Source organism: Bufo gargarizans, chromosome 3, assembly GCF_014858855.1.
Source record: "Bufo gargarizans isolate SCDJY-AF-19 chromosome 3, ASM1485885v1, whole genome shotgun sequence".
NCBI classification, from domain to species: domain Eukaryota; kingdom Metazoa; phylum Chordata; class Amphibia; order Anura; family Bufonidae; genus Bufo; species Bufo gargarizans.
The window spans coordinates 239,037,727-239,059,275 of record NC_058082.1 but is presented as its reverse complement, the minus strand read 5'-3'; the positions used below and the strand labels follow the sequence as shown (position 1 = coordinate 239,059,275).

Genomic DNA, 21,549 nt, shown 5'->3' with positions numbered 1-21,549 from the left:
AAATGGTGGCCACCATTTTAAACCATTCATCCAAAATGAATCACAAAAGTTTTGGATTCATTAGAATCCCAATTTTTGGGAAGTTTGAAGCAAATTTGAATAATCTAGAATTGATGTTCTCCCCTCTAGTCTTGAGTGTAAGCCAACAATGGTACACATCTGCCTCTTGTTTGCGTGAATTCTCCAGAACCCTGGTTTCCTCCCAAACTATACTGATAAGTAAATTGGCTTTTTATAAAAATATACATTTGGGACTAATTTCAGTGATGAAAAATCGTTATAAATTATGCAGTGTTTGCTGGCACTAAATAAGCATGTGACATAAATAGGGATCATGCCAGCTTTGACAGATCTGTTAACAATAGCAAACTTTTAACTTACTTGAGAAATAATATGTCTGTACCAGAAGTGAAATTAATATGTAAGGGGAACTGAGTCAAATAGGCCAGACATTAGCACAGAGTAAAACATGGAATGATGAATGGATGAAGAATCATCATGACTTTACCCAAACTTTATTCAGTGCTAAACATTCATATATCAACTTTGCTTCTTCTGTTACTAGTAAGCAGCAATCTGCTTTTTACACAATTTATTGCACTAATATTCATCAATTGAATTATACTTAACCAAGTAGATAGAGATGGCCTTGCGGTTCGCCCAGTGGTCGTTTTGTGGCGAAATTTGCTAGTTTGTGGTTCGCCGAATAGGAGAACATATGGCGATGTCCACCGGCGCCATATTCTTTTACATTGTACAGAACTCTGACCCATGACACATCTATTAAGTGGGACAGGACAGCCAATTGAGATGTTTTAGCACATGGACACACCCCCTACCCTATAAATAAAGCCAATCTGGCTGCCATTTTGCATTTAGTCTTTTGCCAGTGTAGGGAGAGGTTGCTGTGTGGATGAGGGACAGACTGTTAGAGACACCAAACGCTAGCTAATAGGGCCACAAAAGTCCTTTTAAGGACTGGTATGGGTGTGCTATCGATGGGTGTGACATACTGAGGGGTGTGATATACTTATAATATACTTTCCAACATAGAAAATATATTATTGTGCATTTGCATTGTGCAGCAGTTGTGTGCATTTCTGCTGCTATACTGTAGCTATACAGAGGGACAAACTCTATTGGAACATCTAATTGCAACTGGTGTGATATACCAGTTGCCCCCCCGCCAAAAAAAAACTTAGTGAGGCAGGGGTGTGATATACCTATAATATATTTTCTATATAGTGCACTTGTGTGCGGTTCTGCTGCGTTACCGCAGCTCTACAGAGGGACAAACGCTATTCGAAGAACTAATTGCAACTGGTGTGATATATCAGTTGCCCCCCAAAAAAACTGATTGAGGCAGGGGTGTGATATACCTATAATATACTATGTATATAGTGCATTTGGATTGTGCAGCATTTGTGTGTGGTTCTGCTGCGATACCGCAGCAATACATAGAGACACACGCTATTGAAAGAACTAATTGCAACTGGTGTGATATACCAGTTGTCCTCCAAAAAAACTGATTGAAGCAGGGGAGTGATATACCTATAATATACTATCTATATAGTGCATTTGGATTGTGCAGCATTTGTGTGTGGTTCTGCAGCAATACCGCAGATATACATAGAGACACATGCTATTGGAAGAACTAATTGCAACTGGTGTGATATACCAGTTGCCTCCCCAAAAAAACTGATTGAGGCATGGGTGTGATTTACCTATAATATACTTTTTATATAGTGCGTTTGGATAGTGCAGCATTTGTGTGCGATTCTGCTGCGTTACCGCAGCTATACAGAGGGACAAATGTTATTGCAACAACTAATTGTAACTGGTGTGATATACTAGTTGCCCCAAAATAAACTGATTAAGGGGTTTTATATACCTGCTTCCAGCAAATACTCATTAAGGGGTTCTATATACCTGCTTCCACAAATACTGCTCTTCCACAAATACTGCTCTTGCCTCTTTGTCACAGGGTCATTTTGAAAATGACAGGCAGAGGAAGAGGCAGGCCATTCCGCAGGGGTGGTAGAGGTCGGGCAGGTGCAGCCTAAGTGGGAAGTTGGATAAGGTGAGTGCGATTACGTCAAAGGACGCACCAGAGTTGGTTGAGTGGCTCACTCAGTCTTCCGCTTCTGCACCCTCCTCATCCTCTGTATCAGCACCCTCCTCACACTCTGCTGTGTGCACCCCCAAAGACACCACCAAAACCACCACCACCATAGCCCCTCCATTTGAGTCAGATAAATTATTTTCATCCATTCCCAGACCTTACCGATGCGCATCCATTATTGGCATCGGATGAGGAAGAGGAGGTAGCAAAGGCCGCTACCCAGCGGTCTGACTACAGTACCCAGATCAGCCCAAGGCGGCACCCTCTGTTGCTGCCTACTCCGTGATCTCTAATGTCAGTGGTGGTAAAGGTGACAATGATGACATATCGATGGACGTAACGTGAGTGCGAAGAGGAAGAGGAGGAGAGCTCAGAGGGAGAGATGGAGCAGCAGATAGGGAGGAGAAGGAGGAGAAGTAGGCAGAACTTGCAGTCCACAGGAGGCAAAAAGCAGACTGCAAATGTATATGAAGTGAGCCATCCACCATGCATGTTCACATCTGGCACTCCCAGGACTCCGACACATGGCTCTGCAGTGTGATTTTTTTTTTACGTGTCAGCTGCTGCTTTGAACGCATAAGTTGCTGTAAGCCCAACACTCACCTAGGGACGACCGCCTTAAGAAGGCACCTGGCCTCCCATCACCAAGCCCAGTCGGAGCAATGCCGTCAGAGCCAACAAAGCCACACTCCTGGCGCTCCACTTCCTGCCTCTTCTCCTTCTCCTCTGTCTTCCCATTTTTCCTCCACTCCACCGTCCACAGTGCTGTCGTCGCGTTCATCTGGCAAAAGGCAGGCTTCCGTGGCCCAAATGTTCGAACGTAAAAAGTTGATGATGCCGAATAACCCTCTTGCCAAATGGCTGACCGCTGGCTTGTCGGAACTGCTAGCCCGCCAACTACTGCCATATAAACTGGTGGACTCGAAGGCCTTTATAAAATGTGTGGCAATTGGCACACCGCAATGGAAGGTCTCCGGAAGGAAATATTTCTCCCAGAATCTCCCAGTATCTCTGGCACACAGTGTCGGTGCCAAGGTATATCTGACCACAGACACGAGGTCTAGCAAACACGGGCAGGGAAGGTACATAACTTTTACTGCCCACTGGGTGAACCTTCTTACGACTGTCAAGCATGTAACCCGTGGCGCCCCATGTGGATTTGGTGTTACCGCCACAGATTGCATGCAGGCTGCCCCTTTTTCTCCTCTTCCTACTCCATCCTCCGTCTCCTCCTTGGCTGACTCCTCCTTTTCCAATGCTTACGCCTCTTCCTCTGCACCCCCCAGCTCTCCCAGAACCTATTTGAAGTGCCAGGTGAGACATTGCCATGCTGTGCTGCGGCTGGAAGCCAAGGGTCACACCGGTCCTGCACTGCTTTTTGACAGGCCGATCAGTAGCTAATCCCGCTCAATTTTACAGTTGGTAAAGTGGTGTGCGACAGCGGTGCCAATCTGCTGAGTGCGCTGAAACAGGGCAAAATGACATACATGCCGTGCATGGCACATGTCCTGAACTTAGTCATGCAGTGATTCATTGACAAATACCCCGGGGTCCAGGACGTCTTGCGGCAGGACAGGAAAATCTCTGCCCATTTTAGAAGATCTTATACGGTTGTGGATCTCCTTGCTGATGTTCAGCATCAACACCACTTGCCCATCAGACATGTGATTTGTGACTGTCTGATGCTCTGGAACTCCACCTTGTATTTGCTTGATAGGCTGCTCCAGCAGAAACGTGCCATTAACGACTACCTGTACAAACTCTATGACAGGACAGGGTCTGCTCAGTGGCTGCTCATGCGCAACGCATGCAGATTTCTGCGGCCATTTGATGAGATCACCAAACTAGTCAGTCGCAGCCAGGGCGCCATCAGTGACATCGTAGCTTACGCCTTCTTTCTGGAGCATGCATTGCTTCATGTCATTGATCAAGCCATTGAGGAGCAGGAAGATGAGGAAGTTGCAATGCTGAATGAATTCCAGGGGGGGCTACTCTATCTGAGACAAGTCAGCAGGAGTCTGAAGAGGGGTCAGAGGAGTATGGTGCCTGGGAGGGGGGGAGGGGGGGAGGAACAAGAAGAGCAGGCTTTAAACTTTTCTGGGATCCCTGGTGTTGTCCGTGGATGGGTGGAGGAGACCGAGGACGACATTCTCCTGGGCAATGAGCAGGAGCCAGGCAGCTCCACCGCTTCCAATTTACAAATGGGGGCCTTCATTCTCCACTATTTGAAGAGGGACCCCCACATAAAAAGCATAACAGGCAAGGACCAGTACTGGGTGGCAACGTACTTATATCCCCACAAAATGGTGGAGTTACCAGCATCAAAGAGGACTGTCAGAATGCAGCATTTCCAGGCCTTGCTTCGAGAGATGCTGCATTCCGCTGTTGCGGGCGCTGGCAGAGGAATTTCCACCCCCAGAGAAACAGTTGTGAGTACCAATCCTACAGCGCATGCAAGAAGAGGGTGATTTGATGATGTGTTGGTCATTTCGGATATGAGATCATTCTTGCAGCCAACCCATCGACAGACGCCCTCCGGATCCAGCCTCAGGGAACGCCTAGACCGAAAAGTGTCCGACTACATTGAGTTAACGGCCTAAAGTAAAATTAATATCCAATAACCGTCTAATATACCTCCAGCCACATAATCACTTGATCTTTTATGTACGGTGAATGCATAATTTTTGGGGCCTGTAATCTAACTGTCCAACAGTAAAATTGTTATCCAGTGACTGCCTAATCTACTTCCAGCCACATTATCAATAGTTCTTTTCTGTCCGGTGAATGAATCAGTCCACTGGCCTGCTGTAAAATTGATATCCAATTACCCTGTATGTAACTCCAGCCACATACTTACTTGTTCTTTTCTGTCCGGTGAATGCCTAATGTTTGGGGCCTCGGAGGAATTCAACACCTGTGACGACCACGTGTTATCGAATTTCAACTATTATCATTATATTTTTTTTCTAGAGGGGGGATTTCATTAGCCATGTTTTTAATCTGATTTTATATTTTTTAGTTCTATTAAACATATATATTTGACATGTATTTGTACTGGCCTACAGTACAATTTTTATGCAGCGACTGCCTAATGTACCTCCAGCTACATAATCACTTGATCTTTTCTACCCGGTGAATGCCTAATGTTTGGGGCCTGTACTCCAGTGACCTACAGTAAACTTTTTATCCATTGACTGCATAATGTACCTTGAGCCACATAATCAGAATTTATTTTATGTCACGTGAATTCATAATTTTTAAGGTCTGTACTCCTGTGGCCTAAAATAAAAATCTTCTAGGCTCCAGCTGGGCACATTTCTGAGAATATTCCTTTAAGACACACAAAAATGGCCCCTGATTAAGATACATATTTTTTGTGGTAATTTTTTCATTGATCCCCCTCTAGTATGTCACTGTTCATGTTGTGGGACTATTTGTGCACTTCTACTAAGTATTTGGTGGCTGCAAATATAAGCTTTTTCAGGTTTGCCTGCCATTAAAGTGAATGGGGCCCGCCACGAACTTGGCGTTCGCGAACATTTGATCGTGTTCGCGAATCGTCCCGGCCAATGTTTGTCCATCACTACAAGTAGAATTGACTTCTTGTCTCCTTTATGTCATGAACAGATGACCATATCCATATAGAGTTGTGAAGTAATAATTTGTTTTTGCCAGGAGGTTGAGATAGTACTATTTTCCATACTGTAGTACTTTCTTGGCCTATCCAGTTGAACAAAGGACATTGCCAAGCAACATAACTGAACCATTTGTCCATTTAGAGGAGATCCTTTGATAACAGAAATCTTTGAGCATATAGATAATTGTCTATAGCCTGAAATACCCTTACATTTGCATAGCAGATCTATATAAACTTTACATTTCCTAGAGCAGAGCTTGTCTGGAGGATATACTCTGGATAACATACAACTTGTTTATTAGACCCTAAAGTAAAAATAAACTTTACAGATACATTCAGATACCTGAAGGTCTAGTAATGTATTTCCATAACCTTCAATTAGTTGAATATGCAAAGAAAACAAACTATGAAATCTCAGTTCTCCAGACATATGTTTCCTCCAGTAAATGGTTTACAGTATGCTATAAACATCAATTACAATGGTTTAGTTTCCATAGGGAAGTACAAAACATGTTTAGTGAGTTCTTTTGTTGGTGGCTGATAAGATAGACAGTAAAATGAGGAAAATATATTCCCTGTGTTCAAATATAAGATTGAAAATAATTCTAAGTCAACTATTGAGGATAATTTCTTAACCTGTTGGGGACACATGACGTACCGGTACGTCATGATGCCCTGGTACTTAAGGACACATGACGTACAGGTACGTCATGTGTATTTCCGATCACCGCCGAGCGGTGGGCGGTGATCGGAACTGGGTGCCTGCTGAAATCAATTAGCAGGCACCCTGGGACAATGCGGGGGGGGGGGTGTCCTGTAACCCCCCCCCCAGTATCGGCGATCGCTATAAACTGCAGGTCAATTCAGACCTGCGGTTTGCAGCATTTACGGGTTATTCGGGTCTCTGGTGACAGGATGATCGGTGGTGTGATAATACACCACCAATCACCATCCTGCGATCCTGAGAGGTGATGGTGCCATCACCTCTCAGGATCGCTTCTAATTGGCTGCAGGGCAGGCGGGAGGTTTAAACTTCCTGCGGATCTGCTTAATCTCTCTTTCTGTGTCCAGAGCCCGTGGAGAGAGGAGCAGCGTCGGATCTCTGCCCAGCAACCCCCATCTCTGCCTAGCACCCCCCTTCTGACCGTCCACAGTGCCATCTGGCACTAAAAGGTACATAGTGACAGGTTAGGTTAGGCAGGGCTATTCAGGGAAAGTTTAAGGAAAAAAAAAAAGTTTTAACTGTTGCATCACCCTGATCGGGTGTCTGGGGTCCACAGCACAGCTGTGTGACCCTAGACCCCTCAGGGGTGCTGAAGCTCTAGCGATGATGATGAGCCACCAAGGCGGCGGAGATGCCGCCAGGCGGAGCAAGGGGACCGCCATGCCACGGACTCTGTGGCCCACACAGTACAAGCAGCTCTGGGGCTCATACTACCGGTGAACTTGCATGGTGTACCCCAGAGGATTTTGAGCCTGTGATTCCTGATTTTGTTGGCCAACCAGGAATACAGATTCTAACAATGGGCTTCATTGAATATGACTATTTTAGTCTTTTTTTCAGTGACCACTTTGTGAATCTGATGGTGGAGCAAACGAACTTGTACGCCCAACAGTTCATTGCTCAACACCAGGGCTCCTTTTTTGCTAAAGCCGGTGGCTGGACTCCAGTCAGTGCAGCCGAGATGATGACATTTTGGGGCCTTGTGCTGCACATGGGCCTAGTCAACCCAGTGTCAGGCATTACTGGAGTGGGGACGTCCTCTACCAGACTCCAATTTACAGTACGGCCCCATTTTGAGGCTATTCAGAAATGCCTGCATTATGCAGATAATGCAGCATGTCCCCCCCCAAGGTGATCCTGCCTATGACCGCCTGTACAAAATCAGGCTGGTCATCGATCACTTTGGGGCCAAATTTTTGGAGGCCTATGTACCTGGAAGGGAGGTCACAGTTGATGAGTCTCTCATTGCTTTCAAGGGGAGACTCATTTTACGCCAGTATATTTCCTCTAAGCCAGCAAGGTATGGCGTGAAGCTGTACAAACTTTGTACCTCAGGGTACACTTACAAGTTTTGTGTGTACGAGGGTCTAGATTCTCGTATTGAACCCCCAGAATGTCCCCCCACTCTGGGTGTTAGAGGAAAACTTGTGTGGGACCTTATGCACCCACTGCTAGATAAGGGTTGTACATGGATAACTTTTATACTAGTATCGCCTTGTTCCAGTCCCTCGCCGCCAGATCCTCGTCTGCTTGTGGGATCGTGTGGAAAAGTCAACGCGGCCTCCCTACCCACCCCCTCCAGGTACCTATCCCCAGGGGTGAGACCCGTGCCCTTAACAGTAGAAACCTGTTGCTGGTCAGATATTAGGACAAGAGGGATGTCCTTGTACTGTCCACAATTCACGGTAACGGCATCACCCCTGTCCCTGTGCGAGTTACCGCTGCAACGGTTCTCAAGCCCAATTGTATCGTCGACTACAATCGGTATATGGGAGTAGTTGATCTCACTGATCAAGTCCTCAAGCCATATAATGACATGTGCAAAACCCAGGCATGGTACAAAAAAGTTGCGGTCTACTTGGTACAGGTTGCCTTGTATAACTCTTTTGTGCTATCTCGGAGCGCTGGCAACACAGGGGAATTCCTCCAGTTCTATGAGGCAGTCCTCACGGCCCTGATCTTTTCTGACCGGGAAAGGGCAGGCCGGAGTACCTCGGGAACTGGAGGTGCCCGGATCGTCCCCGGCCAACACTTTCCAGGTGTGGTCCCCCATACTGGAAAGAAGGGACAGACCCAAAAAAGGTGCAGTGTGTGTCACAGGAGGGGGATACGGAAGGACACCACTACTCAATGTGACACGTGCCCTGATCATCCAGGCATCTGCATTATTGGTTGCTTCAGGGAGTACCACACTTCCATGGAGTGCTAAATTTATAATCCCCTTCCCCAATTTTAATTCCATTTAGCCACTGACAATCAAAACAAAACTATGGTTCTCAGATTTGAGACACTAACAAATTTAGTTTTTTCAAAAATATTATTTTGTAAAACTAAAATAAATAAATAGTTATAGACATATATAGACATTATAGACATATTAGGTATCGCCGTGTCCGTAAGAATCTGCTCTATAAAAATACCCTATGACCTAACCCCTCAGATGAAGACGGTCAAAAAAATAAAATAAAAAACGGTGCCAAAACAGCTATTTTTTGGAAAATTTTCCATTTTAATCAGTTTTTTTCCAATAACAAAGCAAGGGTTAATAGCCAAACAAAACTTAATATTTATTACCCTGATTCAGCAGTTTACAGAAACACCCCATATGTGGTCATAAACTGCTGTATGACCAAATGGCAGGGCGCAGAAGGAAAGGAACGCCATATGGTTTCTGGAAGGCAGGTTTTGATGGCCTTTTTTCCGGCACCATGTCCCATTTGAAGAACCCCTGATGCACCCCTAGAGTAGAAACGCCATAAAAAATGACCCCATCTAAGAAACTACACCCTATTTGCCAATAACTCTTGTGGAACACCTAAAGGGTTAACAAAGTTTGTAAAATCAGTTTTGAATACCTTGAGGGGTGTAGTTTCTTAGATGGGGTCACTTTTATGGAGTTTCTACTTTAGGGGTGCATCAGGGGGGCTTTAAATTGACATGGTGTAAATAAACCAGTCCAGCAAAATCTGCCTTCCAAAACCCACACTGTGCTCCTTTCCCTCTATGCCCTACCGTGTGCCCATACAGTAGTTTACGACTACATATGGGGTGTTTCTGCAAACTACAGAATCAGGGCAATAAATATTGAGTTTTGTTTGGCTGTTAACCCTTCCTTTGTTACTGGAAAAAATTGATTAAAATGGAAAATATGACCAAAAATGTAAATTCTTAATTTTCATCTCCATTTGACAATAACTCTTGTGGAACACCTAAATGGTTGTCACAGTGTGTAAAATCAACTTTAAATACCCTGAGGGGTGTAGTTTCTAGAATGGGGTCATTTTTTGGGTTGTTTCTATTATGTAAGCCTTTTCTGAAAAATTTCAAGATTTGCATTTGCAGACATGGTGACAGTTTAATGCCATGACGTGTATACTAGTCATGAAGCGCCAAGTAGCATTGCTCTATGACGAGTATACACGTCAAATAGCGCTAAGGGGTTAAGACTATGATAAATATTTTTAGACAGTGTATATTGCCACACTATTAGTAAATGTACTCCCTTTTAACTGAATATTTTTGGACATTTTTCATGCTTTACTAGATAGTTTTGAAAGTTGTCTAGAAAAGGAACATGGTTTAGAAATGGGTGGAGACTAGACTGATGCTCCTTTTTCCTGCCTGGTGTAAATTTAAGACAGTAAAAATAATTTTGCCCTATAGTATTCCAAGCACTCACAGATCAGATATTTACACTTGTAGCAGAGGTGAGTAATTTCTACATCATATTTCAACTCATTGTAATTACATAATGTGGAGTACGGTCCAGGATAGCATATAAAGCTAAGGCCTATTCACACATTCATTGTTCGGTAAGTGATTTTCATCAGTGATTGTGAGAATAAACTAGGCGCAACAAGGTTTATTATAGGGGAAACTATAGAAACAGACAAAAATTTACCTATTTCTTTTGACTGTTGTCCTTGAACAAGGTCATCTAGCAACCATACATTAAATTGTGTTTAGATCCTACTAAATCTAAAGACTATGGCCAGCTTACAAACACTGACATATAAGTCTAGACTATGTATTCAAATACCATATATGATAATGCTTTATTATATCCAGTATACTGTATTTTTTATTTCTTTTAAGGCGTTGTCCCAGAAAATATATTCTGCAGCACCTAGATCTGAATACTTTTGTAATTATATGTACAGTGCCTTGAAAAAGTATTAATACCCATTACACCCACAAACTTAAATGTATTTTATTGGAATTTTGTGTGATAGACTAAAACAAAGTAGCAAGTATGTGTCATATGAAAAAATTATGATGCATGGTTTTCAAATTTTTTTATAAATAAAAATCTAAAAAGTGTGCAGTGCATTTGTATTCAGCACACTGTACTCTGATACCGCTAAATAAAATCCAGTGTCACCAATTGCCTTCAGATGTCACCTTATTAGTAAACTTGTAAACTGAAGGCTTTAGAGGTTTGTTAGTGAACATTAGTGATCAAACAGCATCATGAAAACAAGACAGGTCACAACACACCAGACAGGTCATGGAAAAAAGTTGTGGAGAAGTGTAAAACAGCCTTAGGTTTTAAGAAAATATTATCTGCTCATATTCAGCCAAAAGCTTCAGAACTCATTGAATGGCGCTTCACAGTGCAGATGGACAATGACCCAAAGCATACTGCAAAAGCATACTGCAAAAGCAACCAAAGAGTTTTTTTAAGGGAAAGAAGTGGAATGTTATGCAATGGCCAAGTCAATCACCTGACCTGAATCTGAAAACTGAAGGGAAAATGCCCCAAGAACAAGCAGGAACTGAAGACAGTTGCAGTAGAGGCCTGGCAGAGCATCACCAGGGATGAAACCCAGCGTCTGGCGATGTGTATGCATTCCAGACTTCAGGCTGTAATTGACTGTAAAGGATTTGCAACCAAGTATTAAAAAGTGAAAGTTTGATTTATGATTTTTATTCTGTCCCATTACTTTTGGTTCCTTGACAAGTAGGAGGCACATATGCAAACTGTTGTAATACCTACACTGTTCACCTGATTTTGATGTAAATACCCTCAAATTAAAGGTGACAGTCTGCAGTTAAATCTTGTTAATTTCATTTCAAATCCATTGTGGTAGTGTATAGAGCCAAAAATGTTAGAATTGTGTCGATGTCCCAATATTTATGGACCTGACTGTAGGATAATATGAGGCCTGACAATGTCAAACTAGTTACCCGCAGTCACTAATAGAGAAAGCTCACTGCATACCAATGTATGCAATGCCCAGTGAGCTAAATGGGAGCTACGTTACCCATAAGCAGTGAGCTCACCCTTGTGATGTCCGCATTCAGCATGTCTTTTTTAACTATTTAGCTGAGCAGAAACAGGGGATATTCTGTTCTGGGTCTGAAAAAGGAGCTATAAGCCCTATAGGTATTTTCTGGTAATAATGATTACTGTTCACTGAAATGGTGTTCAAAATTAACTAGAACTGTGAAGTTTACTGTATGTTCTAACACTAACATTCTGATAAGTTGTTATCCTTGGCTAGCCAAGTTGTGGGAAACTCCTTTATTTTATTTTTCTTCCAATCAGGCACATCTAGACATATAAGTATATATTCTTTATTCTTATTGTCAGTAAGGGTATGGCCACACATTCATGTTTTTGAAGCCAAAAGTAGGCGTAAATGCAAGAAAAAGTTAAAGTCATATCTGTCCTTAAAACTTTCTCTCCTTTTGTGATCCACTCATGATTATTTTGACTTCCAAACTGCATGCAGAAACGTGACTGTGTGGCTGTAGCTGTATCCTAAGTGTTCATTGTGTAAAGCATTCAAATGGCCAGTGTGACAGCTGAAAGACTTGATCTACACATGGCAATCTCCCAAACTAAAAGTTTGCATCACCAAATTTGTTAATCCCAGATGAAAGGGATTCAAATGAGCTCTTAAAAAGCTCAGCCACTAATGCCACCAGATCTAAGGCAGCTATCTCATAAGTCAATGGGGCACATTTGTTTAGACTGTCGTTTTAGACGCTGGTCTTAATAAAGGCCCTGTGCTGGCAGTGGATCCATCAAAGTTATGAAGAGGTTCCGAACTGTCTTACATTTAGACCATTTTCTATGCCTAAAACAGGTATATAAAATGATGACTGAGACGGGCTTCCCGACCCATCCCCTTCCCTGCCACGCCCACAATTAGACCTGCCGTAAGCGGGGCAAAGTCATAGATATCAGTGCAACTAACTTAGTTGCGCCGCCATCTGCACCAAAATATGCCTTATTTAGGTGTATTTCAGTATAGTAAATTACCCCCAATGTTTTACCCTTTAAATAGGCCTTGAGACATGACTCAGATATTAATTAAGTGAGCAATTAATCTTCAGAGTCTGCTGTTTTCAGGTGATTGTACTGGCTCTAACTGGAGAGACATAAGTCAGGATTTCGGTGGTATTACAGTATCTCTTCTTGGGGAGAGAGAGCGCCTTAATCAACGTGAGGAAACTTATAGGCCATACATGCTCCTATTGAATTCTGGGAAGAAAGGGATGCAAATGACACCAGACATAAGGCAGCTATCCTATAAGTCAATGTTCAGCCCTTTAAATAGGTCTTGAGACATGTCTCGGATATTAAAGGGAAACTGTTATACAACTTTATGCTGACCTCGCTGAGGGCAGCATAAATTAGTGACACCAATGCTGATTTCAGCGGTGTGTCACTCATGAGCTAAAAGTAAGTGGTTGCTGAAAACTAGCATCATAAGCATTGCAGCACAGGCCTTGAAAAGAGTCGAATCTACCTGAGAAGAGTCAAATCTACCTGAGAAGAGTCATGGTTCTTCATAATCTCCTGCTCTCCCGCCCATCTGCTGATGATTAGCAGTTATCTCCTAGAGATAAAAGGAGAAAACTAGGTAGAAGACTGTCAGTCATCAGCAGGTAGGCAGGGAGAGCAGGAATTTATGAATAACCATGACTCTTCTCAGGTAGATTTGACTCTTCTCAGGTAGATTTGACTCTTCTCGGGTAGATTTGACTCTTTTCAAGGCGTATGCTGCAATAATTATGATGCAGGTTCTCAGCAACCACTTACTTGTAGCTCATGAGTGAAACACCGCTGAAATCAGCATTTCTGTCACTAATTTATGCAGCCCTCAGCGAGGTCAGCATAAAGTTGATGAGCGGTTCCCTTTAAATAAGACATCACCTCATTTGCAGACAGCTGTTTCACGGTGATTGCCCATCATCAAGGCCATTTCTCAAGGCTTAGTTAAAGGGTTGAACACTGACTTATAGGATAGCTGCCTTACATCTGGTGGCGTTAGAGGCAGAGCTTGTTAAGAGGTCATTTGCATCCCTTTCTTCAAAGAATTCCAGAAGTGCATGTATGGCCTAAAAGTCTCTTCACGCCATTTAAGGTACTCTCTCCCCAAGAAGAGATAATACCCCCAAATATTCCATCTGAATCCTGGACTGATTTCAATGGATCTGTGTACATAAGTGTCATTTTTCAAGCATCAGCTCTGCATTCAAGAAAAATAACAGCATGTTCTATATTGTGTGCTTTTTCAGTCAGCCCTGGCTCCATAGAAAAGAATGGGGCTTGTATGAAAAATGGAAGGCATCCGGATGCACTACATTTTTCACTGATGGTTTCTAGGAGATGTCAATTGTTGTTATTCAGTTTTTTGCATGCAATCAAGATACAACCTGGGAAGAAAAAATTCACCCTCTGAACACAATCACAGACAAAACTGATTAAAATTGCTTGCCAAAGCATCAATTTCTACCTGAACAGATCCGGACATAATCCGTATCACTTGTGTGAAAGAGTACTGGTTACATAACAAATTTCAAACTCGCATCACTCCCTCAATACACTAGAAAGTAAAAAAAAAAATATAACATTTACATTCTATGACTATGGTACTACTTACATGTTTTTTCAGCCCCTCCAACTGTTGGTTGCTAAAATATTTTTGTTTAATTGTTTAAAGCTTATGTTTATTCTATTGTGCACCTATAGTTCTAATACTAGGGATGACATGGCATTACTAACATTTGGCAGAGTTGCACTGTGTTTTCCTATATGTAAACTGGATAGAATTTGTTTCCCATCTTTTAGAAAGTACAGTATGTTTGAAAATCTGCATGAATCAAGTGAGTAATATATGGATTTAATTAGAGATTGTCTATAATAGTAAATGAAGATGTAGAAATTAATAAAGAACTTTGGATGGAAAAATTTATGAATAATTCATCTGTAGAATATTTATAGTTTCACACCACTAATTGAAACATTTATTCAGTATGAAAATTTCATTTGAATATAAATAAGATGATGTCCCGTATATCTTTATGTCAAATGCTGTTACCACAAAATCATAAAACCCTAACGATAAAGCACACAAATTATTGTTTCATTTTTTACATTCCTAATTAAAATAAGCATGCGCCTTCTCCTTCTATCTAGCATCACCAAAATTTCTTCAGTCCTTTTTATTCCTATTGATGATCTATCCTCAGAATAGGTCATTATTAACCCATCTTTGGGCATTCGTCACCTGGCACAGCCAACGGTCTCCTGGTCCATGAAGCCTGGTGAACGGTGGCTAATCTACTGAATACTAGCACATCCACTACACTTGTAATTGAGCTGTGCTTCTGGCTCCTTACAAAATGTTAGTTCTGGCACTTAATGCTGCAGGGAACAATTGATTAGTGGCATTTCAGGGTGCTGGATCCTCACCATTCAAATATTAATGACCTATGCTGCAGATAGGTTAGCAATATTAGGAGCCCAGCAAAGCCTCTTAATTTTTTTCATTTTTTTATTCCTTCACGCTGGGTTCACGCCTAAGCGTTTCGCAAACGCGCGTTTTTATGCGTGATTTTGTCGCGCGTTTTTATGCGTGTTTTTTGTAATAGTAAACGCGCGTTTGACGCGCGTTTGGGTGATTGACAGCAGTGTTGTCCAAAGAGTCTATGGCCCAAACGGGCGTCAAACGCGCCAAAAAAAGCTCCTGTACTTGTTTGAGCGGCGGGCGTTTTACAGCGCGATCGTACGCGCTGTAAAACGCCCAGGTGTGAACCATTCCCATAGGGAATCATTGGTTCTTGCCTGTTGTGCGTTTTACAGCGCGTAGGAACGCGCTGTAAAACGCTCAGGTGTGAACCCAGCGTCAAAGAGGACCTGTCACCGCTTCTGAGATGCCTATTTTAATAGCTTCAGGCATTCCCCATGTCATAACAATTAACAATTCTGGAGCATCTATTCTTATGGCTCTATAATGTGCCATCCCTTTATTACTGTATATCTACTAGAAGTTATGAATGAATTGCTAGCAGTCTGCAGTAAGGGTACAGAGGGGAAGTAGCACGTTGGTGGTGTGTACCTACACAGGCTCACTCTATCCAATCAGTGCTGCAATTTTCAGACTGTGCAGGTACACCCCCCTCCCCAATTTGGTTACCACCCCTATGTACCCTTACTGCTGACTGCTATCAATTAATTCATAACTTCCAGTAGGAATAATAAAGGAATGGCATAGAGCCATAAGAATTGATGTTCCAGAATTGTTATTACATGGGGAATGCATGAGGCCATTAAAACAGGCATGCCAGGAGAGCTGACAGGTCCTCTTTAAAGGTATTCAAAAATAAAAAATAAAAAAAACTTAAAAGGCTTTTCTAATACTGATGACCTATCTGCAGCATAGGTCATTAATATTTGAATGGTGAGGACAGGTCCTCTTTAAATATATAAATGTTTTATCAAATCAAAACTGTAAAAACATACATGAGACCAGATGTTACAATAAAATATGGGTATATATCTGGATTATTGGGGTAAGTTAGAATTCATCAATTTCTGCAATGTATGAAGCGCACCACAGATATTTACCTACCTATGGAATTTATAGACCATTCAGTAATAGATGACTGTAAAGAATTTCACAAGTAATGTGCAATTGAATTCCATACCCTAATATACAACTGCTCTATTTCCCAGAAGTTCAGTGATTTTGTACATGAAGCCATCTAGTACAACTTATTGGGGCAGATTTACTAAGACTGGTGCTTAATACACTGTAAGATGCACTAATTTAAAGAGGTACTCACCTCTTTATCAATTTGTTTCCATTTGGCTGTATGTTCACCATAAGCTGAAAGCTATTGGCTGGCATAGATTTTATAAAAAATGTTCTGAAGTAAATTATAATAACTTTGTCATACCCATTCCATTTTTTTTATTTATAATGAAAATCCAAAAATGCTTCAAATATTTACACAAACTATGGCTTGGGCAAACAATGTTGACTTTTTTACAGTACAGTACTGATAAATTCTCCTTATCTTACCAAAAAATTAAGGACTTTCCAATTGTTTTTATGAAAAAGAGAAAAGATCTTCCTTAAATACTTGAGAACAGTTCCATAAAACAGTGTGTATAGATGGCTTTACATGGCTCGACCTACACATAATTCCTCATAAAATCTAATCTTCTTATAAATGTGTCTACAGCACGTCACAATATTATGCAGTGTTATGTTATTTTACATAGGACTGCAGCTACACCTACTACATTGTTTTAACTGTCTGTCCTCTAGTTTGTACCAGTGTTTTATGTGTATTGAATGGAGGGATACATTGGTTAAAGCAGAATTACGGCATGTTAGTGTATTAGATTAAAGATAATGTTGGAGGGCACAGGATGGCACACAATACTGATGCTTCATTGTTTGCAGCCGCATAAAGTACAAATATCTTTAATGAGTAATAAAGAATTCCTTTAAAAAAGAACAAATCAACATACTTGTCATTTCTTTTTAACAGTTGAAAAAATACAAAATCAGTGGGAGGAAGTACAATGCCACCTTCAGAATAGAAGGCAACAGCTGCAGGAAATGCTGAAGGATTCCACCCAGTGGCATGATGCTCGTCACGAGGCAGAACAGATGCTGGAAAAGGCAAAAGGACGTATTGAATCTTGGAAGGAGATATCATATACAGTTGAATCACTGAAGACACAAAATTCTGATCTAAAGGTCTGTACTGAGGATACTTGTATATCTTCACAGATTTATGTTTCTAAACTTTGCATAGGTCCAATGATACAGCCATAACGTTTCAGAATGGTTGTGGCAAATGTATTCCTCATACAAAAATCTGATATAAACTAAACATCTGTGTGTGACTAGTTTTCATGCAGAATAAATATTAGACATTGATGCAGATGCAAACTTCCAAGTATGTTACATTCTGTTTGTGAATATCCAAAAGTGTTTAGTCTTTGTATGTGTACTGTACATGCAGTGGCCCGCAAACCCTTTGTCTGGTCAGAGGTGTATAGAGTAAGTAAACAATTAGATGTGTATGCTCACCTTACTCTGCTATGGGCAAGGACAGCAGTTTATGATAGCCTTGGGTTGGCCTGTACAGACTACCAGTTGTTCTCCTTGCTGCTTAGCTGCCGGGTCATAGTCCGGAGTTTTGCTAGTGGGGTCAGGTGCAATGTGAGTATTTTGGCAGAAAAGGAGAAGAATGGGGACTTCTGTATTGGTGTTGAAGCAGATGCAGGAGATGCAGATGCAGTTGAGCAAATTCCTGTGGGCCATTCTTAACATGACTTTGAACCCATCAGATTCATAATTTCTCGGCTGCCATGCTTCCCTAACCTTGCACACAAGAATTCTCCATGCTGCAGTGCCAACTTCTCCCTATTGTGCTGGGGGAAGGGGTATTGGAGCTATATTATTACAGCTATATGAAATATTGGGTTGGATTGGGCTAATATTCCAATGATATTTCAGCTGTATAGCAGCTCGTCTCTCCAAAGCAGAGGAACACACCTCTGGAGCCTGGACAGGTGAGTTTGTGACAGTTGCTTCCGAAATTAGGATCCTAGTGCAGTCAACGCAATGTCAATGGCTCCTTGCCCTATAGGTGTCAATTGAATTGGTGACCTGTAGACACCAAAACAGTTGCAAGTTGTCTTTGCCCGATTCCTCCAAGTGCCCCCCCCCCCTTCTCTGCTAGCTACGTCTCTGTTTGTGGACCTTGACAGGAAAGACAGTCACAATGCACAATATAAATGTTTCTTATTTTTTTCAGTTCTGGATTCAGCAGAGGGGCCACAGTTAATGACTTCCTCCACTATATATAATAACTATACTGGCAACAATGTGTGAGGGATATCAAAAACATACTAAAATTTTAGGTATACATGCGGGTAGTGTGTTTTGCTTTGGAAAGGGTGTAGTGCCCACCCCCTCCCCAACCTGGATATTGGAAAGTACAGGAATCTACTGCTTAAAGGGGTTGTCTGGGTTCAGAGTTGGACCCGGACATAAGTTCCCATTCACTCATTTACCAAGTCTGAGTGGAGCATTGGAGCATTTCTAGCTCCAATGCTCCCCCTTGCCCCGCACCGCATAGCGCAAGACAAGGGCTGTTTGTTTACTGTCGGTGAAGTACCTGGCTTTTTCTCAGTATTCTAGGCAGAGGCTTCCCCCTAGCAGTGATCCCAGTGACATCACTGGCACTAATGGGTGGTCTTTAACACTACCTAGGACAATGCTAAAGACCACCCATTTGTGGTGATGACATCATGCTCACTGCTAGGCAATCCCGGTATGTCACAGGTAGTAAAAAAAAAAATGCAAGAAATGCTCTGATGCTCTACTCAGATATGGTAAATGAGTGAAGGGGAGCTTATGTCTGGGTTCAGCTCTGAACCCAGACAACCCCTTTCAATGCTCAGTTATTGCCAAAAGAACGCAGAATCACTATATACATTACATCTGTGATCCTTTGTTGTAACTTTGTTGTAATGTCTGCCTTTGCCAGATAATAGGACGTACAATCTGACCACTAATGGCTTAGTGTGCTTTCTCCTGGCACTATACATTAATAGAGATGACACATTTAATTTTAAAGGGAAAAATAAACAGCAGTATCTCTTTAGCTGAAGATTCTGCTGTGCTTGTTCTTCTGCCTGCATGTTATTCCATTTGGGCAATTTACTGATGATGAGGCTTTGCAGTGCTTACATGGTATATTTTTTAATTATGACCCTAATTACCATAATTTGTCCTCCTTAAACCTGTTACTGTAAGTTAATCTCCACTGAGGAAAGGATAGACATTAGAATAAATGCGCTTTATGAAGAAAGTGAAGCATTTTCTCCATTAGCACGCAAGCAATTAAAAATAAAATTCTGAGACGTAATATTCCACGTGTGAGCCATTCTTGTCAATAGAGGAAATGGATCAGTTAATTGAGTAGGTAGATACCTAAGCAGTGCTAAATCCATGCAGCAGACATAAAAGCATATTTTGATTTCTTAACCTCTTAAGGACTGGGCCAATTTTAGTTTTTGCATTTTTGAGTTTTCCTCCCCACATTCCAATAGCCATACATTTTTAAATTTTTTGTTCACATAGCTATATGAGGGCTTATTGTTTTGCAGGATAAGATGCATTTTTAATGGCACCATTTAATTTGCATCCTGTCTTGTATTGGAAAACGGGAAATAAATTCTTTCTGGGGTGAAATGAAAAAAAAAAAAACAACACAATTCCGCCAAGGTGTTTTGGGTTTTCATATTATGGTGTTCACTGTGCACTAAAAATGACATAACATCCTTATTCTGTCGTTCAATACTATTACAGCGATAACAAATTTATATAGCTTTTATTTTGTTTTATTACTTTAAAAAAAATAAAAACCTTTGAAAATAAAACTTTTCACCAACTGTATTTTTCACTGGTACCAATTTTTTGGTGCATACAACTTTTTGATCACTGTTCAATTTTGGGGGGGTCAAGGTGACAAAAAAATGGTGAATTACATGTTTTATTTTTTTTCATTTTAGCGTTTCACGGCTCAGGAAAAATATTTTAATATTTTATCAGTTAAGACATTTTCAGAAGCAGCCATACCTGATATGTTTATTTTTTATTGTTTAAATATTTTTATACGTAAAATTCTGAAAGGAGGGGGTGATTTGAAAGTTCAATATTTGTATTTTTTTTTTACTTTTTAAGTAATAAACTTTAGCCCTGGGATCATTTGATTCCTTATTCCATACACCATAGTAGAGATCTACTATGGTAAATGGCATTCTATAGCTGAGCCATGCCTTGTGCACAGCTTTGCAGGCATTTTATCATGACAGGCCTGGGAACCTTCAACAGGCCTCAGGCTGTCATGGTAACTAATCAGAACTCTGCAATTTCACTGAGGGGGCCCCAATTGGAAGGCAGAGGGAGGCTCATAGATGTAGTGATCACTTTTGAACATGGTATCTGAGGAGTTAAACAACCAGTTTTGGCATCATCGCCAATCCTGGTCATTGCAAACAGGCTCCTGCTGTATTATACAGCCAGCCCCATATGGAGCAAGCTCAGCGTAGCAGCCGGATCTCCCAAAAAAGATATAGGAGTTAATAGGTGATTTATAAAATGATGGTGTCCCTTTAAGTTGTGGAAAGATTAATTTGAGATTCAATATACCATTTATAGGAGATTTGTCTAAAGATAGTTCTTCTTATCTTGTTGACATTTCCATACATTTCACTACTGTCAGAGTACTACATGTTTTACAATGTCAAGCATAATGTCTCTTAATGCAAATGGCATGCCACTAAGTCTTTACAATCCTTTGTAGAACTGAATTTTTATACAACACATTACATATTGCATTGTGTTGCAATGGACTAAAAATAAACAATATATTCACCTTTGTATACCATTTTAAGTTTACATTTTAACTCCTTAATGGCAAAACATATTTTGGTCCTTCGGGATTCAGTGACTCATTCTAAGAGCCATTTCCTCTTTTTCTCTCTTTGACATAATTTTATGATGGCTGGTATTTTGCAAAATGAGCTATATTTTGGTGAGGATAATGGAAAAACAAACAACAATACCACCATTAGGTTTTGTATACTGTTCACTAAATAACATGTTAATTTTATTCTGTGGATCCTCACAGTTACCTTATGGCTGTTACAGCCCCCCTCACCAACCCTTGCCTTGTCAAACCACTTAGTGCTGAATTCACTAAGGTAACTGTTAAATATTATCTGCAATGAAAAGTTGAGAA

General features: G+C 41.2%; 1 protein-coding gene across 6 annotated transcripts in view; it reads left to right on the top strand.

Moving 5' to 3' along the window:
* The window catches only part of DMD (dystrophin), a 3,186,583-nt gene that overhangs the window by 2,332,217 nt on the left and 832,817 nt on the right, over nucleotides 1-21,549 (top strand). For all 6 annotated transcript variants that reach the window (XM_044284724.1, XM_044284721.1, XM_044284723.1 and 3 more), the window contains one exon: nucleotides 17,278-17,489. In XM_044284724.1, coding sequence (XP_044140659.1) covers nucleotides 17,278-17,489 — 212 coding nt within the window. The remainder of the gene's footprint in view (nucleotides 1-17,277; nucleotides 17,490-21,549) is intronic.